This window comes from Corvus cornix, chromosome 17 (genome assembly GCF_000738735.6).
Source record: "Corvus cornix cornix isolate S_Up_H32 chromosome 17, ASM73873v5, whole genome shotgun sequence".
Classification (NCBI taxonomy): Eukaryota; Metazoa; Chordata; class Aves; order Passeriformes; family Corvidae; genus Corvus; species Corvus cornix.
This window is the reverse complement of record NC_046346.1, coordinates 1,958,644-1,984,616: the sequence shown is the minus strand read 5'-3', so window position 1 is coordinate 1,984,616 and position 25,973 is coordinate 1,958,644. Positions and strand designations below refer to the sequence as shown.

Sequence of the window (25,973 nt, the reverse complement as noted above, 5' to 3'; positions counted from 1 at the left end):
TTACAGCATTTCTGCATCACTGAATTTCTTTTAGAGTCGGAGATCAAGGCTGGGCTTGTTCTGAAGTACCCAAATGTGGTAATAGGTGGACTGGTGTAAAATTTGGCATCTGGAGTTAAATTACAGGATGCTTCTTAAGCTCCTTGGTTTCTATAGGAACAAGTAATAGTCATCCTTCATGATTAAGCAGTGTCCATGGTAACCAAACGAGCAAGTTTTAAATGAAAGATATTTTCCCTTTACATTTTTAGCAGTCAAAGGTTACCAATTATTACCTTTATACCCTTAGACAAGAACACATTTTGATGGGGCTGGTGTGTTTGAAGTGAGAACATTTGGTGTTCATTTACATAACTTTGCTTCTAGGATCAGCAGAAATTTGGGTGAACACCAAAATAAAATTTCAGAGGGTGGAATGGGGTGCATTAACCTCCCCAGAAGGGTGAATGTTGGTCACTAAATTGCTGAATTGTTCTGCAGGGTTGCAGTGTTGCTGTTCAAGTGCCCATTTGCTCCTCAGAGTGACTGCAGGGCAGTAGTGGAGGGAGGAATTCCAACATGGTTCTGGCATATTTTTTAGGATGGAAAATGCAAATGTCAGTGTTGGTGTAGGTAAGAACATCCTCCTGCTCCCTCCTATTTCAAAAATAGGTTGGGAAGTGAAAACATGACTGGTTTTTAATGTTTCTTGTCTTTCCTTGGCACTGATGGTGTTTGCTTGAAAACTGCAGAGTGAGTGTGTGCAGCTGCCACCTGCGAGTGTTTGCAGAGCAGGTTTGTGGGAGAGGAGCAGAAAAACCCACCCACCCCCAGAGGAAATAAAAGGATCAGTCACAATAAATTAGGATTTATATTCCACAATTTCTAATAGTGAAACAATTGCTAAGAGAGTCTGAGCAGCCAGAGGAGAGATGGATGGGGAACAGCAGCGAGCAGGGATGGATTCTCAGCTGGATTTAGGGCACAGGGGTGCATTGCCCAGGTGTGCAGAGCTGATGTACCTGACACAGCTGCCTGTGCACGCACTCAGATCCACACATGGCAAAGCCACAACATCTGGGGGAAAAATAGCACTCAGTTTGTAAGCATTATCTTCTATTATTGCGTATTAAAGTGAAGGAGACTTGTTTCTGTTAGCTGGGGAACTCTGAGGCCTCCTGCATAAACATCTGGAAAATCAGAAAAGCCCTCTCAGCTATCCCTGAACCTATCCCCAATCCTAACCCTCCCTAAGTGGACCTGGAGGAAGAACAGTGGTTCCAGAGTTTGCTGTCACTGCTGCTTTGAGTTGCTTCTTCATGTCAGATACTGTATTATGGTGGATACCTATCAAAAATCACTGCCATCCAGTGACTTAAAATCCAGTATTCTTTTGTGTTTCCAATGAAACTGTCTCCTAAATAGCCACGGTTAAATCCCAACCTTCTGCTTTCCTGAGCAGAGTTGGAGTTCCTTGGCTGTTAAGGCAGTCTGAGGTGGGTGAGTTGGCTCTGGGCGTTGAGACTCTCTGAGGCTGCTCTAAGAGCCACATGCACCATGTGAAATTCAAATCTTAATGTTTGGTCTATTATGCAGATGGATGTGAACAGAGATACGTGTGTGACCCCATTTATCTCTCTAATGAAGTGTCATCAATAGAACATCTGTTTCTTTGCTGTAGAAGATGAAACCTCTGATGAATCATGCTTATAAATTAAGTATTTATTTATTTAATTTGCATTTTACCAGTACAGACCTGTTCCAGCAGCCACCATGCACGGCTGGAGAAATGGCCTGGGAATTACAGTGTGTGAAGTTTTCATTTATCCTCAGGGTGTTTCATGTGAGTGAGCTGTTCTGGCCTGCTCGGCAGCTCAGCTGTCCAGGTCAGTTCTGGAGGAAAGCCCCAAACCAACCCTCACTGACGGGGGACAGACCCAGCTCTGTCCTGGGTGCTGTGTCCGGGTGACACCTCCAGCTGACAGAGATGGGAATTGCAGAGTATGGAAGTTCCTCCTTGCCCTCAGATTGCCTCTGTGGATAAAGTGCTGCAAGAAAGCGTGTGGTGACAGAGCAGAATCTTTGCAGGAAGGTTCAGCATGATGGATGAGCCTAATTTAAATCTCCCCAGAGCTGACTCCTTGTTCTCCACACTCCGTGTTGCTTGTCTTTATCATCACATGGGAGGAAGCTGATGTTCCACTTCACTTTATCATCTTTTCCACCATAACCAGGGTATTGGCAGTCACCAGGATCTGGCCTCCAACCAGGATAGAATTTCAGCTTTTTCTGATGTATTTTTTAAGTCTGAGCTTGATTTCAATTTCACCCTGGAAAAAAGGCTCCTAAGGATGTGCCGTTAGCAGAGGAGGAATTTGTTCTGTGGATATCATACCAGAGAAAGATAAATACCATACATATTTTATTTCAGAGACTAAGAAAAAGAATAAAAATACAAAATATATACACATATCTAGTTAAAAAATACCAGACAGTAAAATGGAGTTTGTACTACAGGCTGCTCAATCAGCATGATTTGCTGTTTATCTTTAGAAAGGGAGGGTCATTTGATGGATGTGTTATACTCTCTCCCTGGCACCAGGTCTGGGGACCTGCAGCTGTGCCTTGTGCACATGGATCTGATCTGGTCTCCAGGTTTGTAGCACTCAGAAGTTGCTGTGTGTATTTTCAGACTCCTTACAGTGAGAATTACCTCAGCTTTCCTTTCCCATTAGTGATATTCTCATCTTCCCCTTTTGCCCTTACAGGGGAATGTTTCCTTGACAAATACATTTTATCTGTCTCCTCAGGTGAAGGATGTGTTCCCTCTGGATTTCTGGGGGGAAGGACTTGCCCTGGGTGTCTGTCAGCGGGCAGAGGGGAGCTGAGTGCCCGGCTGTGCTGGGATGGCTCCACAGCGGGGAAAGAGTGGGGAAAACGCTCTTAACTCCACTGACCATCAACTGACCCAGCAGCCAAACCACACCTGGAGAATTCCCAGCGCTGCAGCTGGGTCGGGGCTGGGAGCGCTTGGCCAGCCGAGGGCCTCCAGCTCCATCTAGTGAGGCACTGGCATTGCGGCTGTCACATGCATCCTGCTGCTGGAGAGGGCAGAGCACCTTATCCCGGGTTTTGTGGGATGGAAATCCCACCTGAGCTTTCCAGGAGAGAAGGAGCTGTGGCAGCAGGCAGCCAGAGCCCGCAGAAAGGCAGGGGAAGAGTCTTTGCTGCTTGTACACATCAAAAAGCACCGTGGCAGCTGCTGGGAAAAGAGTTCTCTTACTGGGTAATAGAGAAAATAGAGGAATAGATGCATATCAAGTACTCAGAAAAATAGCAGAGCTTTTTTCAGTACTAGATACAAGAGCCATTAATAGCACTGGCTCAGGAGCAGGATGAGGAATATTAAATCCATGATATCCAGGAACCTGACAAAGAGATGAGGGGAGATCCATTAAAGTGTACAGGATGCCGTGGCAAAGGTCAGTGTCACTCCAAATCAATATTTAACAAAGAAAAAGCTCTTCTTTCAGGAGTTCTTGGTCCCACTTTGAGAGAAGATGGTAATAGACTTTAGCTGAGGGAACCAGTGTGCTCCGATGTTTTCTGGGATTTGTTTTCTGTATTCCAGCCACTTCTAATAAAGCTCTTCAGTTCACACAACTGTCCCAGCCACCGCTCTTGGAGCTGCAGAGAATTGTGTGGCTCTAAGTGGTGCTTCAGGTGCCTTTTGCTGCTTTTAGGCTGCAGCACAGTTGAGTCAGAGACACACTGAACATGGTGCTTTTGTAACACTGAAGTCACCTGTGGAGAAAACAAAGGTACTGGTAAGAAGCTGGATCAGTTTGGTGTAGTCACTGTGGGGAGCATTAACTATAGGCATAGACTCAGTTGTTTAAATTCGAAGTATTTTGTGCCAGAGTGTAGCCCAGAAGGCAAGTAATGATCCCAATTTATTTTTTTGTTCTGTGTGTAAACAGTTAGATAAGGGAGAGGGTTTTTTACTTGCTGTAGTTCTGTAAACAGTGTCCTTAATTGTCTGGAAAGGTCATGAGAGCATGAGAAAATGTGAAACTATTTCTGCTTGGAGCATGAAATGTGTGGGGAGTATATCAGTGGTTCTGATGTGGAAGAGTTGTGGGTACAGCCAGGGGGATTGCTGGGCTTTATGGAAGTTTGTGAATGTTTAAACCAGAGAGTCTAAGATGCAAAAAAGAAATAATGATATTCTAACATAAGAAGTGGGGGTGACACAAGTTCCCCTAGCCTGGAGAACACCCTCTCTGTGTTCATTAGCTTTGCTTTCAGAGGAGTTTACTTGTTCGAAGGGCATCAGTACCTGCCCTAAACTTCTGCTTCATGACCATTTTCATTTAGAAGTCTATTTTATTGCCTAATAAAGGTTTGGCTTTTAATTAATTTTGTATGGTTATAGTATTGCTGTAAGGGATCCACTGGAATTCACTGTGGATCAGCAGGGCTCTGGGTGACATATTCCAATAAATACTTCTGCAGGTAACCGAACCATGAAGGTGGCCCTTCAGCTGTGTTCCTGGGCCAGCTCATGGCAGCAGGAAGGGCTTTTAGAACCTCTCACAGCTTCTTTGTCATTGGAAATCAGACATTTTGGCATCTCTGCTTCCCACTTGAAGTTCTTCACGCCTTGTGAAGGGGAAAGTTGGCTCAGCTCAGTGTTTATTATTTTCTGTCATTGTCTATTCCAGTTTTTAAAAGTGCCTCTATTCCCTCCGAAATCCCCATTTGGATTCAGACTAAAAATGCATCTTTTCTCCTGGGCTCCTGTGGCCACCCAGAGCTGTCTGAAATGTAGATTTTTCTGCAGCCTCTCCTGAGTGTCTGGAATCACACAGACACTACAGATACCTGTCCTCCAGGGATTGTTCTTAATTCATAAATGCTACCGTGAGCCATGTTAAATCACTGTCACCGTGCGTCCTCCTCTCCTCTCTTGGGTTTGTAATAAGGACTTATTAGATAATGCAGAAATTAGAGGAATAACACCTGAATTCATTAAGCAATAAAATTAATTCACGGCCTATAATTGTATGAGCAGGAGACCGGTAATTCCTGTTCCCTCTGGTTTCACAGAAACTCCACCCTGGCAGGCGCTGGGGCACCGGCGATGTCGGGCAGTGCCCGGTGGGGCAGGACAGGGAGGAGCTCAGCCCCGCTGGCGGCTCAGTGCCGAGCTCGGGAGCAGCCTGACCTGTCCAGGGCTCCCTGCGGCCTGGAGCTGCTCCCACCAGCCCTTGGTTCTGGAGAACTCAGAGTTTTCTGCAACACCTCCAGACGATCCGGTGAAGTTTTATTGTGCTCCAGAGTCTCCTTTCCATAGGCACGTCCCGGCGGTGGGAGCAGGAACCTGCCCTCCTGCCGTATCTCCCGGTGCTGCTGCCTGCTCTGGCATTCCAGTCATACTTCTCTTTCTTGCTGCCTCTGATGAAGTCATCACCTCTCCTCTCATTCCCGGCTCCTTCCGAGTGCCATGGCATGTGCGCTGCTCACCAGCACGGCTTCGTTGTGGTGAGTTCAGGGAGATGATTTCTCCTCTCTCACTTCTCTCCCAGCACTCACGTTGGACCTCCCTTTCTTGTTTGGAGCTGGAGCAGGTTCTTATCGGGAAATCAACTTGCTGGCAAGTGCCTGCTTGTTGTTACTCCTTCCAGCTGCCTCTCTTTGCTTTTGTTCGTGCTGTCTCTTCCACTGGCTGATCCCTGGAATTGTGTGAGGTGGGGGGACCGTGAAGAGAGATGAACAAACAAAGGTTAATGTATTTTATTCTCCACAATGAGAGCATAATCCTGATGATCTCTTCGAGTAGTTGGGATCCACAGGAGCAGGTAATGCAAATGTAGGAGCACCTCACTTGCTAAGTGAAAAGTAAACAGTATTAGTAGTTGTTTGTGTGTTTGCTACACATCACAACCTGCTTGGAGCAACGTATGAGAAGCTGAATCAAAGGAGGCAGTGATGTTGGGTGGGTTAAACAAGAGTTTGGGTGCCAGGAGCTGCTCACAGCCTGTTCTGCTGCTGCCCTGGAGCCTTGGGGGGATTGCTGTGCTGCTCCGTAACGATTCCGCAGCATGAAAAACAGGCATGGAAGAGTGGATGGAGGATTAATTATTCTGTCAGTGCCAGTGCCTTGAATTAGTTAACAAACCAAATGTGTTTATTACTGTACAGAAACAGTTTCAGAAATACTCATAAACCTGAAGTCCTGAATTAATGTGCAGTGTTCGCAGTGCTGTGTGTCCTCTTGGCAGTGGGATATGTTCAACTTAAAAACCTCCTGGTGCCTTCCACAGCCAACAATGTGTTGGCCCAGCTGTGTGAGATAACCTGGGAGAGCTTTCAGGGTAATTTCAAGGAGGTTTCTCTTTAAAGATCTTACTCCATACAGGGGGAAACCCAAAACATTGCAGCCTTCTGTAAATATTTGGAAAAGCAGGAAGCCTTGTTGTTTTCTTCTCTCTCTCCTGTCTTGTATAACGTGGGTGAGCCTTGAGCCCTCTGTGCTGTTGAGAGGTGACACAGAACTGCCACTGAGTCTGTCCAGACAGAGATGGAAGTTCAGGAGAGGTTGGGAAGAAAATGCTGAAATCAGACACTGAATCTGATCTCTTGTAGCTTGCATATTTTTTGCACAAGTGGGCAAATTTGTCAGAAATCACAGAAAATAGAGCTGGAAAAGATTTCAGGAGGTGTCTGGTATCCATCTGCCCCAGGAGAGGGGAGGGAAGGAAGCTCATTGCCCCTGAACCTCACTGGGCAGGGAGAGCTCTCCCTCTCTGGACCATCAATTCCAGTGTGTAACTGTCCATGGCAGGAAGGGACCGTTTCCAGTGCATAACTGAAATATCTTCTGCTGCAAATTAAAACATTTCTTTCTCAGCCTCTCATGGCTGTGGAGAGTTTTTATTATTGGCTTACAGTGCCCTTTTCCATGGCCCTGGGCTTGCTGTGGCAGCATGGCTGATGCCAGGCCCTGGGCAGAGTGACCTGGCCTGAGATGGTGCCTCCAGCCCTGAAGAAGTAAAAAGGGCACTTAAACCTTTATATATTCATACTGCTCACCATGTAAAGCTGTTCTGCTGTACATTCCTGGAGTTACTAATTTACCTGTAAGCTATTTTTATTAACCTTTAAAACAAACAGCTCCCCCCACATCCCCCCCAACACCCACACCCAACCCTCCTTCTGGTTATTTCTGGTTTCTTACAGAGGGTTTTTTCTCTCCTGCAGTGAAACCCACAGTGCTTAAACGAAGCTAAAATGGAGATTTGACTCCGAACATTTTATGATCCTTAAGTTTAATAATTATAGCAGGATTTAGGTCCTAAGCCAGCTCTCTGTTTGGTCTGGATCAAACTGATGTGTTTGCTGGCTCTGCTTGGGGTATATTTTAATGATGAAGTGAGAAGCTAAATCGGGGGGCTTTTACCCCCATACAGGTGCTTTCCCTCGGTGCTGAGCAGTGTTTGGGGCTGGGGAGCACCTGGGGAAAGCAATTTCTTGTAGCTGCCTTTCATGTAATCCCATCGTTCCTGTTTTCCAGCCAGGTGTGTGAGAAATGCTTTAAACAATGTTGATTTTTCCGGTCATTAAGAAAATGCAAAGCAGCTTCTTCGGTTGTCATCTCGAGCTCACTTTCAAAATGCTGTAATCAAGTAGTTTCTTTATGACAGTCCAAAAACAAAAGAAGGCTCAAAGGAATGGGGTGGGAGCCTGAATCTTGTGAGAGGAGATGACACCAAAGGATTTTACTGCTTGAGATTCAAAGTGCAGCTTTCTGGAGAGAAAGTGCCCCAGACATTTGAAGGCTCGGCTGAAAGCTGGGAAGCCAGTGAACGGCTGATTTGGGCTGGCTGAGTTTCACACAGGTTACGTGGCAACCAAGGAAGGTGTCACTGAGCCGTCACCTCACCCAGTCCATGGCTGGAATCTCAATCTGTTCCTTTGGAATAGTTTAAGATACATCCCAGCAATTGTTGGCTGGAATTGCTGGTGTTGTTTCGTACAGATCTCGGGTGATGGCAGGCTTTGGCAAGGGCAGAACCTTGCTGGGGAAACAACCTCCATGGAAATGCTTGGCTAAGGAGGACTCTGGAATGGTTTTGGGAAGGGAAGCTTGTTACAAGGTCTGAGCATCATTGAATGGCAGCTTGGAAATAAATCTATTTTTCTGAGTTCCATGGTGCTTTCAAAGAGGGTTTGTAAACTGAGGGAACACCACCTTACAATGCTGTAGCTGACCTGTCCTAACATCTTTCTGAATCTCCTGACAGTGTTCGGCATATTTGTTAATTTTGCCTTTTTGGCCCCCTTCCTTTCTCACCGACAGGGAAGGAGGTAAGTATTCCTATCCTCATTTTATACTTTAGCAAAAGCAGGATTTAATGATTTTTTCCTGGTTCCAAAACAAATTGCTAAAGGCATTAGAGAGGTAACTAAAGCATCCCGTGCCTCCAACCCCATTAGCAGTTTCCCCCGAAGAGGATCAAATCCACGAGTGCACGGATCTGTACTTTGCATATAATTCTCACTCATCTCAATACAGTTTCTGTTTACTCATCTGCAGACTGGAAATAATGATAATGCCAACCTGTCAGGCATTATCTGAAGCTTACAGTTGTATGAAAAATGCTAATTGTTGAAGGTGAAAGTCTTGCTGATGGAATGTTGTTCCAGGCAGCTCGGGGAAATGCGAGCAGAAGCCGTGGGGTCGTCACGCTGGCTCATTTGCGAGGACATCTCGAAGGAGACGCGGCGTTTTGCACGGCCTGCTGGCGTTCTGGGCTGTCCCTGTGTCCCTGTTTGTAACTGTGCCTTGTTTTCTGTGCCCCGCAGAGTCCCCCCCGGAGCGGTGCGGGCAGAGGCGCAGCATGCCCAGCGGCATCTCAGAGAAGAACCCCACCATGGAGCCTGCGGCCACCACGCCCTTCCGGGTCACGGTCAGTGTCTCCCCTCTTCGGGAGTGCTCTGGGATCCTAATGAGTGGCCTGGGGGGCTGCCAGAGGGGAGAGGAACTCGCTCACCCTGAGAGGAGAAGTGCTGCGTGTGAAACTGGGTTGGTTACTTGTTTGTGGGGAAATGGGGTGGTGTTAGATACTGTTAGCAACAAGCAGCTGTCAAATGTATCCTGGTAGAGCAGTAGGGTTTGAGTGGAGTCTGGAGCAGTTCGGGTAAGTCGTTCACTCGGGAGACTTTCCTGGAGAGGTTTCCTTGGTGAGTCCTGGTGCAGTGTATTCCTGGGTGCGTTTACCTGTCTGCAGCTGTACAGTGTGTGCTCATACTCCTACAGAGAGAAAACCTCCTCTAGAGGAACCTGTCATTAACTCACGGGACACCTGCCAAGCTGGGATTGCCCAGAGCCTGGGATCCTGTCCCAGCAGGAGCCTGGAGGATCCATCCGCTTTTTCCATGACTTCAATCCCTTTGCTTTGAGATGTCACTGGTTGTTCACTAACATGACTAACAGTGGTCTTGGTGCTCCATGGGAAGGGCATTGCAATGTCCATTTACAAATGGGAACAGGGACCCCAAGAATGGGATCTGTTGGTGCTGAGCCCTGGCTCTGTCACTGCCCAGGGTCAGCGCAGTGTGAGGAGCCTGAGCACAGACTCCCCTCCCCACTCCCTGCACTCCTCCATCAGGTGTCTGGGCTGGCTCTCATTGCACACAGGTATTTTTATTCAGAGAAGACACAAATGGTCTTGGAGCAGGTTTGCTCTGCAGGCCACACCTTCTTTACAGACTCAGCTGTTGCTTACCAAACCCAGGGAGGCAGAACCAGAATTTCAAAGGAAAGACAATGGTGCAATCTGAAAAAAACAATCTGAGCACACCCAGTTCACCTGAGAACATTTGCACTGGTGAATGAGTCATGATTAGCAGTTTGTACAAGGAGTTTATTTTAGTTCTGTAAATTGTTCTTCCAGCCATCAGAACCTATAGATCTCAGTGAATGAGTATCCTTGAACCTTAAACAACTACTGCTTGTTGGTGACAAAGGCAAAACATGATGGGAAAATCTGGATTCCTCACAAGACAGAGGATTTGGGAATATTTTTCTTAGTGTCCTTGTAGTCAATGAAAATAAAAAGCTGTTTATTCCTTTCCAGTGGCATATATCCTGCTTTTTGGGGTTTTTAGAGAAGCTATTCCAGCTTTGAGCAGGTCAGCCCTTGGTGGTGGAACAGCTGACGTGGGATTCAGTTCCTTGCTTTGAGCAGCTCTGTTACTCAGTGTGGATTAAATAAAGGCAGCCAGCACACGGGTAATGCATGACATTTGTCTTCTCTGAGTTAAAATCCACCCTCATCTGATTTCTCCCCTGCTCCCCCTCCGAGTGTCACTGCATTAATATGAATGGCTTCATTAGGTACAGTTGGTGCGGCTGCCCAGCCTTCAGCAGATGTCTGACTTTAGAAATATATTCTCCCTCACCTTCCTTCATTAACCAGAGGAACATTAGCAGTCAGTCCACTCCAGCCACTGGGAATAGTAATTAGTGCCTTAGTTTAGTGGTAATGGGATTATTACTTTTGAGCCTGCTGTTGTAGGTTTGGAAATTGTAAGCTTTTCATATTTTACAGCTGATTGTTCTTCCCTGACATCTCCATCCTTCTGCTGTTGAGTCTCCAAGGGCCTGGGAAGCTCAGGAGCCATTGGATTCAGCTATTTTGGCAGTGTTACACTCCCAGTTGCTTTCTTTCATTTCAAAACTAGAGCAAACTAGGGTGGAAATTTGGGAACTTCCCTTGGGAGCTCCCTTCCCATACAGCAGTTTGCTATATGGGAAGGTTACAGTTAATTGGGCATTGTGGTTTTTGAAAACAAGAGCTCCTGGTAGTTTTTGAATTATAGAACATAACCTTGAAAATCAAGTCTTAAGATTTCTGTATCTTAACATGTGACTAGCTGTTCTTACTCCTTCTCCTAAAAGAAAATTTTAATGAAGCTTCTTAAACTCGGAAAAATCTTCCCTAGTCCTGGTTATCTCATGCTGTATAATAATTATTTTCTGTGTAAATCCCTCCCTTCACTTCCATGCTCTCAGAGCTCTGTATGAGCTGATGCAGAATGGGAAATTCGAGGCTCCAACCCAAGTGGTCACTGAGCTGAGGTCCCTGTTGTGAGCCTGCTCTCAGAACCAAGTGTTCAGATTTTAGTCTCCACTTCCAGTGGACAACTGACAGCAGCTGGTGATGCTGCAGAGCTGGAGACACCAACGTGTCCCTTCTCCATGGCCATGGTTAAAGCCTTGCTTTTAGGAGAATCCAGAGAAGCATTTTGCCTCTCTGCATTGAATCCCAATAGTTTGAGGTGTGAGATGGGTTAAGCCTGACATTTGTGGGGTATTTTATCAAACTCGGGGACCAGAAGCTGGGAAAGTCTGCTGAGTGCTAATTAAATCCTTCACTGTGCCCACGTTGCAGGGAAGTGGTGCAGGGGAGGATTTGCTGAGGCTCACTGGGGAGGACTCGCTCCCATCCCATCAAGCACTGCCATCTATTGACACCTTCTGTTAGAGCCCGATTTACTTCGTTTTCTAGGAAAATATCCCAGGCCAAGCAAAGTCCAAATTGCCAAAAAACTTGAGGAAGCATCTGTATTCTGTCTTTTACTAGACAGAATTTAGGATTTCTTTCTCCAGATCTTTAATCCTCAGTTCTAGCATTAATCATTTGCTTTCCAGGAGCACCAAAAACACTTCAGTGCTTCTTCTGGTTGAAGCCACATTGACTCCGAAAATCCCCAAAAACCACACCAAAACACAGTTTTTCTTCTTGTAATGTGAACTTGTTTTCCTGCAGTTTTCCTGCCTGTTTGGGCTCAGTACACAGCTGAATTTGCAGTGATCCATCATAAGCTACTCCTATGGCATTCCTCCATCTATCCTGGTTTTAATCCTTGATAAATGAAGTATTAAATACTAATGGCAGTAAATGGAAACTCCTGGAGAGATGAAAGTGAAGAGCCCTTCTGCCATTCCTCTTCACTGAACATAATCCTAAATAATGGGATCCCGGTTCAAGCTGCTGTGGACAAGATATAGAGGGATTTTTTTCCCAAGTTTTTGCCTGTGCATAATACACTCTATTTTCCATTTGATTTTTTTTTTTGTTTGAAAGCAGTCATGTAAATTATATTATAATGACTTGACTTTGGAGAATTTATGTTCCTGTATTATGTGGAGAGTGGAATGGCACTTCCCTCGGCATGATCACCCCTCTTTAATTGAAATGTAATTGTTTACTAAACCATTGCAGCTCAGAGGGAAAATTACTATCATTTTGGTCTGTGGCTGCATACATTAAAGTGCCCCTTTTACAGGGATTGAATTTAAGGAGAATAGGAACATTATTATCACGGATGCTATATAAACATAAAGCCATTATCATTAAACTGTCAGCTGCAAGTGACTTTGGGTAACCAGTGTTGGTGGCAGCAAGAAATATGGAAATTACTTGGAGAATGTATCTGTCGGTTCAGTCACCACTTCTGCAACAGGACATGCTTGGAAGCTTTGGGGTTGTGAGCATTTTAGGGATTGGAAGAAAAATGAGGTCATTTGGAGTCTTTGCAGTTATTTCCAGTCTCCCTGGTACTGCTTGGCAGAAATCAGGAGGGCTCACCTGGCCATCAGAGGGGTTCGTCAGGTACCCCAGCACCCAGACTTTGTACCTCAAGCATCTTTTGTGGATGGATTTCCAAGCTCTCCACAAAGGTGGTTCGTTCTTACCACCCTCATTTTCCAGCTGGGAAAACCAAGGGAGGGAAAACTTAACTAACTTAAATTTGATCATGCTCCAAAGCCCAAAAATATGTTCTGAGCCGAATTTCTTCATTTCTTATTCCCAATCCTGGTGTTAACCACTAGCTAAGCTATTCCTAATTACCTCTCTGAAATCCTCCTCAGTTTCAAGAGAATTAAATATTCTCCAAATTGATGCAGTAATGTGAAAATGAATAAGTGGGTTCCTGGACTCCCAAGTCCTTGTTCCCAGGGCAGACATGCGTTGGCTTTTCTTACTTTCTCTGCCAGCACCTTGTGTTGTCAAATTCCTAATTGCTTGTTATTTAAGTTAGAGTCCTCTGCCTTATTTTTCTAAGTCATCTTATTAACATAAATCTGTGGGTATTTTTAATCTTTAAATTTTGCTTGTCCTTTATGAGACATGAGACAAATTCTAGTTAAGGTATGAAGGATGAATTTCATTTTGAAAAAGGGAATCTTTTTCCCTTCTCAATGCTCCCTAGTGTGGGGATTGGAAAGTGAACCTGACTGTAAAGATATGTTTAATTCTTTGAGTCTGACCTTGTATCTTGAATTTTTTTTTTTTTTTTTAAGTAAACCTGGATTTTCCAGTTGTGGAGTACTGGAAGGCAGCATGGTCAGAGATAGGAGGGACTGTCAGATTTCAGCACAGAGCTGCAGTCCAAACCACTGTGGATTTATGATGTGCATCAAGCAGGAGACAGGAATGACAGGATAAAAGACATGGTGCTATGACCTGCTTCACTGAAAAGGACTCAGCAAGGCAGGGTATGGATTTTTTCCCTTTTTGAACTGAGTATGTTCCAGGGAGGTCTCTTTTTCAGAGCCTGCAGCTGTCTGAAGGACAGTTTTAGAGAAAAGAAGAGCATAAGGGCTCATCAACAGCTTAATTCACACACTGAGGCCACTTTTCTATAGAAGTATTAGTGATCCTGTTGTAGTTTTTGTGGGGTTCTGGCCTGCTTTTGATTGCTGTCACACTGAGGTGGTTGGACAGCAGAAGTTCCACAGGGCAGGGGCAGGGCTGGCTCTGGTGTGTGGCCATGAGGAGGGGATGGGACATGACCTGGTCATCTGCTGCTACATCTCAAGGATGCTTTGTGAGGATCCTCACAGTGCCCAGGCAGAGCCTCTGGTTTAATCTGCAGCTTCAACCGAGAGGGAAATGCCACAAATCACTGAATTTCTGTGCCCCAACACCACTGAAATGTGTTCTAGATTAGGGCAGGAACTCACCTTGTTGCTTCCTGGGAGAAGCTTGGGCAGTGGATAAACGGGGAGGCTTGTGCTTCTGGGGAAGATAAAGTCAAATACTGTGTGGCTCTCAGGTGGGAAGAGGAAAACAAATGTTTCAGGAAGTTGCCTGGCTCTGCAGAGGGTCTGAATTGGCACAATTCCATTGATTTTGTTCAGCTACTCCAGATGTTTACACTTTCTCAGCCTTTGAGGACACTGAACCGATCCCTCTGGGTTGTGTGAAACCCATGACTCAGAGCAGGGCTCAGGGTCCTAGGGAGGTGAACAGCAGAAAATCCTTGGGACTGGGATAGATTCCTTGTGCCAGGAAGGAGAAGGGAAGGAGTGAGAATGAGAAAGCAGCTCCAAACTCCCTCTCTCCAGAAAGACTGAGCAAGTTTTTGTGGGATAAACCTGTGGTGTTCTCTTGATTTCATGACTCTTCTCAGATCCCTCCATTCCTCCACTCCTGGGGAAGCAGTGTTGTAGCCAGATGAGAAATACCAACAGCTCCTGTGTGTTTTCGTGGAGAGAGCCCATGGGAGGAATATTTAACATTTAGGCAGTAAGTAGGGCTAATAGGAAATGCTAATTCACATTTCATTCTTTTGATCAGTGTATATTGAATGATAATTACAGTGATAGTACTTGGCACTTCTGTAGCACCTTTCATCTGGAGCTGTTAAAGTGTTCTGCCAATCTGAATGAATTCAGGCTTGCAGGCACTGTGGGGTTGCAATTTACCATAATGCCTGAAAATAAATGGGAAACTAAGGCCTGGGAAGATTATACCACTTTCCTCATCATTCAAAATCTGTATGAAACAGTTGGGGCTGTGTAGTAGTGCTGGGCATCTCATAAGGAACAAAACCAACTCAAAGCATCATTTAAAATAGTGAAAGTGGTTTAAACTGGCCAGATGACTGGCCTTTACTCTCTGAAACATGTTAATTTAGCATTCTTTTTGGTGGTAATTTAACAATTCAATATACACTCAGGTGCTCTGGTGTATTTTTGTTTGAATTCCCCCCACCGAGAAACAATCTCAGATTCTCCCTGGATTTTTCAGCAACATACTTGGATCCATATCCGTTCTTTAGAGACTTCTGTCTCCAAAGGATGATTTGAACAGAAATGTTCATTTCAAAGCTACTACAAGAAAAAAATCTGATAGTGTTTCAGTCTCTTCCCACGAAGCCCAAGTGCAAACAGCCAGGACTAATTGATAGGCTGTAGGGAGGCAAATGGACCTGACTGGTTTCATTTCTGTGGAGTGAATGAAAGGCACAAAGTAAACAAACAAAAGGTTCAATTTGTTTAAACCTCTGGGCACTGAAAACTCTCTGATTGCTGGTAGCACAGAGAAGAGAGGGCCATTGGAATATGCAACATGACAGTGTCCCTTTAATTTATTTCTGGGTCACAGATAAAGAATTGTCCTGCAGATATGAAAGGTAGGATAATAAACACATTCCATTCTCCCTCTTCCAGCAGCACTGACATTGTGCTTTCAGAAAACAAGTCAAAGAGCGGAAGGTATTATCTGAATCTCCTGGAGACCTTCAGTGGAACATGAGTGCCCATTGCATCAGGACCTTCATCTCTGAACTTCTTCCATTTGGGATTTGTACTGCTTTAGCTCAGGGATATTGAGTATTTACTTAAATACTGAATTCATTGCACTGGAATTAATAGAAGTGTCTGTCGTTGCCACAGTTCACTGTGAATAGTTTTCAATACATTTCTACAAGTTTTGTTTCTGAGACAGATTTTGTCTTTAGTTTAGACTAAACACTTCTCCTTAATTGCCAGAACTTATTTTGAGACATAATTTCTTGATCTTTCATTGTGGATGGTTCACGTGGCACCTGTGTACTTTGATAATAATGAGGGTGCTGTGACAGGAAATCATGTGAGAAATGCCCCATCCCAGCTGGAAGTGATCTTGTCTGTGTTGTTCACCCCGTGAAAGTGGCTGAGCTTTAACACACGTGGAGGAGCTTATGGCCCTTCCTGTTGAGCTGGATCATTTGGAAGTTGTTTTGGAGGTTTCTTCTTCCCCTCCAAATCCCAGCCTGGTGCTGCCTCATGTGAGGCTGTTTCTCCAGGTGGTGACACTGTTGTTCCAAAGCAAGTGCAGCTGCTTGGAACAGCAGGTCTGATTCCATGGTCTCCTGGTGACTGCATGGACTCAGGATACTGCAGGAAAGACCTTTGATTCCGCGGCTCTGGGTGGAGCACGCATGGGAAGATGACATTGATTTCTATATACTTTTTTCAAACTTTGGTTGCCATGGAAACAAGATTCCCTTTCTCCTCCATGCTGTCACTTTTCCTCAGCACTGCACTCTGATAAGCAATAGGCTGTGTTTGTCCTCCCCACACTCTTTTTCCCAGTGATATTCATGGCTCAGGCATCAAGGATAATTTGAGAGAGAGCTGGGGAAGCTCTGCTGCTTTTCCTGAGGTGTTCAGGTGTTCCCAGGCCTGGCACTGTGCCAGGAACTTTCTTGTCTTTATCTTCCTTCATAATTACAGTGGATCATATCTTCCCTGCAACATTTTTCAAAGCACCAAGGAAATTAGCTCCAGAACTAGTCATGTCTTTATTTCCTGAATGGCTCCGTAGTTCCCTGCACGGCTTTGCAGCATGAGTTCACCCTGAGCAGCATAACCTGTCCCTGTCCCTGCCCTTGTCCCCTCCCTTCATTCCTGTCTCTTGCGAGGTCATCTCCATGGCATTCCCAGGATGGGACAGGCTGACCTGGTTGGAGTACATAATTAAGGTTACTTCACTGGAGTAAACTCAAGGTTACTTTTACTTTACAAGGAGTCCCATGGAAAAGGCGAGGGGCGATGGGTACAGGTTGCCCCTGGAGAGAGGCCATTTAGACACAAGAGGAAAAAATTTTTTGCTGTTCTTAGGGGGTGAAGGAGGAGACCTTCACATCCCTTCCTGGGAAACAAGGAAGTGTCCCAGCTGATGTGGCACTGGCTGTGACTGAGGGACACATGCTGGGCCTGCCCTCAGGCCCTCTGGGAATGAAGTATTCCTTGATAATTAGCAACCAAGTCAAAAATAGTTAAGGAATAAGTGAATGACACTTAAATCTGCCTGATAGAATTGAAATTTCCTGCTGGGTGACAAAATTCTGCTTTAAAGATGGTAAATCCACTGCTAATAATTAGGCAAGAAATAATCACTGCTAAGACCCAAAAATAGGATCTGTCACTTGCAATGTCTGTCTTATTATTTTGAGGGATAAACTAGCAGTGAACTTAATTTTTGCCTCCAGTTCCTGAAGGATATTCTTTTTGGTTTATATCTTTCAGTGTGAGTGTTTTAACAGAATTGTCAGTTGTGCTGCCTCACATCACCTTCCTCAGCACCTCAGCCCAAAATCAGACACTAAGTACGAGCTGAGGAGGAAGAGGAAAGGAGTAAAGGTGGAGAAAAATAGCAGGGAGTACTCTTGCCTTGGTTTTCATTTCTCTCTGAGCTTTCTTAATCAAAAAGCTCTCTGATCTGTGTGTCCTGAAGGATGGAGAAATCATGAAAGCCAGGCTAGTACTCCTGGAAGTGTCATATGTGTGTTATATTTATCCTTCCATTGTAATTTTTCTCCCTTTTTCTGAAGCTGTAAGTAGGAGGTGAATTAAACCGAAATAGCTATTTTCATAAATTCTGAGATGAGGATAAATGAACTTCATCTTCAGTATTTGCACAATGTCTGGGAAGTGAGTTGTCTAGGGAGGTAGATAGGGGAAATGCAGGACTGATGTATCATCTGAATCCAGTTGGTATTCCCCACACCTTTACAAAAGTGAACATTTTTGTTTGATTGCAGCTGTAATTATTGCTGAATACAAATGTTCCAATTTAAGCTGCAGAAATGTGGGGAAAGTCTTTGAAGCCAAGAGCATCTGCCTGGAACATGAGTTTCATATTTGAATGAGTAACTTTTACTGCAAAATTACACAATGAATCCCTACATTCAAAAGATAATAATATTTTTTTACTCTAAACACATCATCTACCAACTGCTTTTCCAAATTTATTGTCTTGGCAGCTGGTTTTGTAGGAAATGTGTTCCTAAAAGAACACAAGGTTTGTCAGTGAAAATAAGGCAGCTTGGTGTTGGTACCTTCCTGTAGACTTAGAGTTGGCCATCAGTATTGTGGAAAATGGGATTCTCTCTTCCAGTATTTGCTCTTCTCCAGGGGTTTCAGGTGGAATTGAGCAGGGAGATGCCTGACACAGCAGGACATCCACGTGCTGCTCCAAGACCATAAATCAAAGTAGGGAAAGCAGGGATAAAACACACTCATGATCCAGTTTACTCTGCATCATATCCAAAGGTGGACTTTAAAAGAGAACAGTAATGTAAGGAGATTTATGGAGATGGTTTTCTCCTCTCCCCTGTATGTTTATTGCTCATCTTGGAGAGCTCTGATACCTGTTTTAGCAGGAGCAATGTATTTGGGTGGTTGGAGGGCTGGCATAGGAATGAGCACTTGAGAAGTAATCCTGGCTTTGCAGCTTATCTGTGGATAGTCAGTGCAGCAAATCACTTGGACAGCTCTGCCTTCACCCTCCTCCCTCTGTGACCTGCCAAAAGCTTCCATTCTCACAGCATTTCCTACCTGCTCTCCCACCTCCACGAGCGTGCCCTCGATTCTCCCTCCTTGGGCAGTAAGCTTGTTGAAGCATGGATCTGCCTGGGGACTGGCTTTTAAAAGGCATATTCTCATTTCTGAGATTCCAAAAGAATTAAATTAATCTGCTTTATATGAAAAAAATACATTTTTTTCCTGAAATAGAAGGGCACAGTGGTTGATGCCAGCTATTCCTAGACAGGTTTTGTATCTGGTGTAATTGTACTGAGCTCCGGTGGTCAGTGACCCACTGGAGCTGAAGTGCTGCCCCGCAGAAACAGTTCCAAAGTGCAGCTCTTGAAAGCTCCTGGGCTCCTTAGTCCTTGGCAAAAGCCCAAGTGACCTGGATCAGGATGTTTTGGAGCTTTGGATACAGCAGTTTGTCATCTGGGTTGAGTGACTGTTGTTAAATGAGGAAACTGCTCCATCCCACTGAAATCCTCCTGCAGGTGCCACCCTTGCTTGGCTTCCCTGGGTCAGGCTGTCTCCAGTCCTGCTCTCTTTGGGTGAATCACTGGGTTTGCTCTTCAAGGTTTCTTGCATTCTGCCCCTGTCTCTGTTTCCACATCATTCATCCCTGATTGCTCAATTACCCTTCTCCTACCTTCCCAAGGAAGATTTATCTGTCTTGTTGGGATATGAAATGTTGACAGTATGATAATTACGGAGCTGGGAACAAATAATCCAGAGTAGTGTGGGTTTGTTTTAATAGGAGAACAAAAGAATCCAAATGGAAGAACCAGGTGATCCCTGAATAACGACAACTGTTGAAGTGTGGTTGTCTTCTCGATTCTTCCTGACACTTGCATTCCTTCATCCTTTATTAATGTCCCACCTGTCCCCTGTCCATGTTCCATGGAAGTCATCAGTGCTAATTGGAGAATACTGACCCAGACTTCCCAAGGTTTCTGTTACTCTACCAAAGGCTGCGAAGGGGATCTTTCCCTGGTAGAAAAGAACAGGAAAGGAACAGAGTGAAATTCTGCAAAGAAGCATTTGGCTGAAAATATCAGGGAGAATGTCCTGAGCTGAAAGCTGTCAGTGCATGGAATTCTTTCTCCAGGGCAGTGGGAGAAGACCCCGTGACCAAGGCAGTTTCAACAAGATAGGTAAAATCTTTACAAAAATCAAGCTCAAGCAGCAATCCTTTATTGGCCAGAGGTGGGAAAGGGATGAGATGTTGTGTGTTAATGTGTTCTGTTACTGCTGCTTCTCTGTGCTTTGCTGATACTCACATGGGTGAGATTTGCCATATTCATAATTAACCCTCAGTGCCTCTCGTTTGACGTAATTCCAGCTTTCCTGACCTGGCCAGACCCACACTGTCCCCTGGGTGACCTGGGGGACATCAGTGCATCTTCATCTGATTTTTCAGATGGGCTCAGCTGAGTGTTTGCAATGACACTGCAGATCTGATTAATCTCTGGCCGTGGCAGGGCAGTGTTGCTAAGCAGCACTGACAACACGAGCTGCTTCTCACATTCCAGGGCTGCTTTATGGCCTGGCTCCCAGACGTCCCCTCTCATGATCCTAAGTGCTGGATCTCCATGTTTATCCTTTAACTCCTGATGCCAGAGCACGAGTCTGACCACAGCGTGTGGAGCAGCAGGATTGGAGTTTTTATTGCCAGTTATCACTGGCCATGCAATGGGTTTGCAGCCATTTTGTCATTCCTTTGGGATTAACCTAATTCCAAGACACTTCTGCCTCAGAGGGGCTTTCCTTATCCCTTTAGAAGAATGTTTTAGGGTAGCATCAGTCAGAGCAAGTGGTCGTTCCTTGCTCTTAGTGAGACATCAGGGGAGGTTTAGATGAGATATTAGGAAAGATTTCTTCAAGGAGAGGGTTGTCCAGTGTTGGAACAGGCTGCCCAGGGCAGTGGTAGAGTCACCATCCCTGGAAGTGGATGTGGCACCTGGGGACACGGTTTAGTGGTGAACAGGGTGGTGGTGCTGGATTGGCAGCTGGACTTGGTGATATTAAAGGTTTTTTCCAGCCTTAATTCCATGATTCTCTGCTCTGCTTCTGCCTCTAGGGGCTCACAGGGTGACAGGGAACAGTCCTGAGATTCATCAAATTAAATGGAGAAAGAGACACTGAGGGACTTTGCACCCACTTGAACAAAGTCACAGGTTCAGAAGGAGAACACACGTTAATCTGTGGGGGCATTTCTAGGTCCAGAGAGAATAAATAAACTCTTTTGGTTTTCCATTGAAGTTCACATCTCTCCTGCTCTGCAGACTTTGGGAGACTGTTGCTCTCCTTTTCCCTTTCCCTGGGATTGCACTGGGCAAATCTTCACAATCACAGCAAGCTGGGGTTTGCCATGTAAACAAAATTTGGGGGTGCTGGTTGATAAACTTCCAAAACTGTAATTTCCTAAGGTTCCTGCAGGTTTCTCATAAGTTTGAGGGTTGTTCAGTCTCAAGGTTGCCGCTCTCTTGCCTCCCATGTGCCCAAGTTCAAAACAGCCCCTGTGCAGGCCTCCTGCACTCTGGAAATGCACTTTTTGGGGAAGGGAATTCCATAGGGGCCATGTGCTCAGTCACCTGAACAGAGCCCTTCATCACACCTGACAGGAGCAGAGCTGCAGGATAGCAAAGCAACTTACAACTCCAAAGTTCAAATCAAAAGAGCTGACAGAAATAAATGATATATGAAGTGTTTGAGGGGCTACAGACACTTCCAGCCCTGTGCCTCTAACACTGAACAAATGAAAAATATTTGATCCATAAAGGTCAGTGTTGTACAGAAATTCCCTTCCTGCCCTGCTTCAGTGCCAGGGACCACTTGGGGGATTATTTCTGTTCTTGGGCTTCCAAGGGACACAAATGGTGCCTAAACTCACCCTCAGTGTTGTTTTGGCCTCTGCATTCTTGGGGTAGCTCAGTGCAGTCGTGTTGTACAGAGAGAAGGGTAAAAATGTGCACTTAGATGTCTTTACCTAGTAACAAGCAGCATCAGATGCTCCCCCAAAAAGGTTTCTCTTTTATTTTGAAAGCTAAGACTAACGTTGGTAATTGTAGAAATGGGAAAACTCACGTTTGGAACATTAATGGCTATAAAAGGATACTTAGTTTTGGCACAGCTCTACTTGTTTCACAAATACAAATATTAATTATCCATTCAGTGGAGCCTCAGTAAGAGGGTATTTCCACGTGCTGTGCAGGAGCAAAAAAAAAAACCCCAAACTAATTCCAGAATTAAATTAAGTTTAATATCAAAAATAAAAAATTCTAAAGCGCAGAATAAGGATGGGTCTGGTAGAAAAGATTTACTCCCAGTTTTATACCTTATCCCTGACAGAGCAGAACACATGGAGACCTGGGATGAAAGGCTGCATGACACGTTTGTACTCAGAGCAAATATTTATAGCAGTTTCCTTATTATGAGTAGTGAAAAAATTTCTGATGTCCTCTCATGTCCCCTGGAGTTGAGATTTGCTTGAACTAAGACAAAAAGATGTGGAAGAACTTTAAGAATAACCCCATCTGTTCAGTAGTTCCTGTGGTCTGCCTTTGTAGGGGCTGTTCTGTGTGGGTTTGGGACGAGAGCAGCAGCTGGGGTTGTGTCTGTGCTCCTGTCTGACCAGTGCCCTCCCAGTGCCCCAGGTCTGCCCAGCCCTCTCCCTGTTTTCCTGGCTTAGAGAATACAGAGAGCTGCCAGGACTGTTCCAAATAAAGCTGCTTGTGATGCATCCAGCCTGATTTATTGATATATCATTTTTTAAGTTTTATCTCTATTGTGTTTCCATGGTGCCGAGTTTTTACCTTTATAACTTTATCGTGTGGGTTCACTGCGAGTGAACATTATTGGTGTGGGAGTCAGCTCCAGACACAAGACTTGCATCATTACTTTATGTTTAATAAAACAGGAGCTCCAGATTTTGCTGTCATTAACACTCTGCTCAGTTTTGTCCCCCTCCCTTTTTCTCTCTTCTTTCTAGTTTTTTTCTTGTTGCCCCAGGGTGTGTGGAATTCTACAGTTCCTGCATCTCAAAGGCATATGGTGGTGATGGGTTTGCACATATGCTTTAGAAGTATTATAATACCAAAAATATCCAAATAATATAATATAATATAATATAATATAATATAATATAATATAATATAATTTCCAGGTTCTAGAGTAATTGAAAATGAAATTTGATAAGGAAGAAAATGAAATTTGATAAGGAAGAAAAATTTAAATGAGAGTCGCACCCTTTCTCTGTCTGCAGTGAGATGATGGCGTTGGATTTTGGGTTTGTCAAACATGTAAGAAAAGAGCCCAAATCACAGCAGATTTAATTGTGCTGTTTTGAATTGTGCCATCCTGTTTTAGCTGAAGTTGCTGTGGTTGTGATTAAGCCATTCCTCAAAAGGATCTGTTTTGTTTTCTTTTGTCTTCGTTCTTTGTGTCTTATTATGACTCCAGTCAGCTCTTGTGATTAGAGCGATTGTACTCCGAGCTTGGAGATGTCAGAGGCAAAGCAGCAGAAACAAAGCAAGAAAAGCAATGCCCTTGCACTTGAAAAGTGAAATCAGTGCTCAGTGGGAGCTCTGTGTGTTCCCAGAGAAGCTGTGGCTGCCCCTGGATCCCTGGCAGTGTCCAAGACCAGGCTGGATGAGGCTTGGAGCAGCCTGGGATGGTGGAAGGTGTCCCTTCCCATGGCAGGGGGTGGAACTGGATGCTGTTGAAGGTCCTCCCAACCCAAACCACTATGTGATTCCATGGTTCATCCCTTTTCCTTGCCAGATTTGATGAATTCTGCGTCACATTGCTCTGTGGGCTTTCATGGATTGCATGGGGCCATACTCTTGACCAGAGGGATTGTCTCTAAAGACCCTAAAGGATCTCTTCTTGCTCAGAGTTTAGGCTGTGCAGGGATGAATTTGTATAGCTAGTACCTCTGCTTCCATTGTAAAAGGTATTTCATCATTTACTCTGTCTGAAGGGATTCTTGGGCTCTGCAGATTTCTATTTTTTGTCCTTTCATAGAGACTATTAACTTCTGAATGAAACCTTTCTCAGTTACTAGTTTAATCTTTGCTAAGATATTTTTACTGGTGGTGAATGCTGCCCACACACAGGAAGACACAATTCTGCCCTAGACAGTTCTCAGTATAAACTTAAAAGTGTATAAAGAACATGCATGCAAAGGGCAGTGCTTTAATTGCTGGAACTGACAAGAATGCAGCTCAGCTAGAGGAGCAGGCAGTGCTCCGAGGGTGGGATTAGCCCTGTTTGTCTGGAGATGAGAATCAAATGTTATTTAAAGTCATAAGTGAAGAAGAAATGGATCATGTCCTTATGATCTCACTAGGAAAGCTTGGTGGTCACACCCCAGGTCAGAATCTCTCTCTTGTATTTTCACAGACAAATTTCTGTCTTTTCTTCTTACCCCATCTGAAAATTACAGAAGGTATTAATTCACACATTAGACTTTCTGATCTCTGGTGTGCACTATGGAGGTGCAAAGTATTGCTATAGCAGCATAATTTATCAGCATTAAAATCTCTGACATCTCATTCTCCCAAGGAAGCTGGCAATGAAAACGGAAAATGGCTCAGTGTGATCTCCTTCTGGTGGCAACAAATGGAAAAACAATGGGAAACAGAAGGAGAGTAATGTCTTGCTGCAACCCTAAATTCTAATTTCCAAATCCTGCATGGATCATGGAAGAGTTGTGGAGATGTGGAATACATGATAGAGGAAGAAAAATGTCACCATTGGCTGCAGAAGGCATTTGGGTTGTTCCTTATCAATTCCCTGTCCAGAGTTCAAAGCTATTCTTGGATTGAAGAAGTGGCTTGATAAAATGAGGACATATTTGTGGGTGGGCTGGCAGGGATTAAGGAACTCCAATCTCTCGCTCCTGGGCCAAAACCTTCTCACCAGAGTAGTTTAGGGCAATATCAGGGGCTTGGCCAGTCGTGTATTTTGGATTTTCCTCTCACAGCAAATATTGGCCTGTGTCCATAGCAGGCAACCAGAGCCTGGTCCAGTCAGAGCAAACAAGAGCATGGAGAGTTGGTATGATGAGTGTGAGGCTGATACTGAGTTGATAGGATGAGTATGGGGCTGATAGCACGTTGATACGATGAGTAGGAGGCTGGCTAAGGTCTGAGTACTGAGGGAAATACCTTAACAATGCTCTAGATAATGCAAATCCTCAAATTTGCTTTTCACAGCCGTGTTTCTCTATACTATAAAATTCTCTAAAGGTATTTCTCAGGGACAGAACCCGTTTGAAAAGGCCTTTGTTAACTCACACGTTGTCTTTGTGCAGGATGACAAAGTGTACAATGCGATGGCCTGTGTTTTATACCTCCTGCTATTTCAGTCATGCAAATAGCTCCCGGAGAAATATTCAGTTCACATGAATGCATGTTACATACCTCGTTTGTAAGTGAAGTGGCACTTAATAAATGTGAAACACCTTTGGTTATCTAGATGTTTGAAATTCTTGGTGCACTTACGAACAGGAAAGTCACTACCATAACAAGAGGCACACAGAGTGCCCGGGGAGATTTTGCAGCTTGAGAAAGACATAATGTGAGCCATGAATATCCGAGGTGGGGAAGGAGTGTTTAAATGGCATGAACAAATGACAGGCTACATAGAAGTTAGACTGTGATTATCTCCCTGCAAGACATATTAAAGGTATTCATTTATAAAAGGGAGCTGCTAAGGATCCATTCCTGTATGTTGAGTGGAGGAACTCCTGAGGCTCCTGCCTGGAGCAGGGGGTGCACTGTGGGCATGGCTGGGATGCTGCTCTGGTACTCTCACGTTTCCTTCCTTACGCGTGTCAGAATCTGTGCTTGATCCGTGAATACCTTGCCCCTTTGCTGGGGCTGGGGAAGGGAAGCGGTGTGTGCAGAACCTCAGGTTCTGCGGGGATTGCTGAGCTGTTTATGTGGAGCTGATCTGTTTCTTTAGTGTGATGGTCCCTAAAAGGAACACGCCTTCAGGCTTCACCCCAAAATCCTGGTTTCTCTTTAAAATGGCCCCCCACTTTCTCTGGCCAAAGTGCTTGACCCTCTCGGACCATTCTCATGCGCTGTAGATGCCGGCCAGCACAGTAGTATTATACTTTTATTGCCTTATTTAGCGGAGAGATTAAATGTAATGTTCAGATTATGTAGAACATTAACTCCTAACAATAAGCAAATAACACATTAGAAGCTTTGCTATTAAAACGTTTAGTGCTGGCTTTGCTGTGGAGCTCTCCAGGAGCCGTGACTTATGTTCCGTGAGGGAGGAGGTTCGGCGGAGAAGAAGGAACGAGCGTCTCTTTCTTCTCTAAGGTGGTGCC

At 44.7% G+C, this 25,973-nt stretch overlaps 1 protein-coding gene across 8 annotated transcripts in view; it reads left to right on the top strand.

Moving 5' to 3' along the window:
• Positions 1-25,973, top strand: part of LOC104688508 (DAB2 interacting protein) — a 163,888-nt gene that overhangs the window by 38,579 nt on the left and 99,336 nt on the right. For 4 of the 8 annotated variants that reach the window (XM_039561595.1, XM_039561596.1, XM_039561597.1 and 1 more), the window contains exon 2: positions 8,848-8,951. In XM_039561595.1, the coding sequence (XP_039417529.1) occupies positions 8,848-8,951 (104 nt within the window). Of the gene's footprint in view, positions 1-5,174; positions 5,524-8,847; positions 8,952-25,973 lie in introns of those variants that run through there. The other 4 variants (XM_039561591.1, XM_039561590.1, XM_039561593.1 and 1 more) reach the window with 3 other exon arrangements.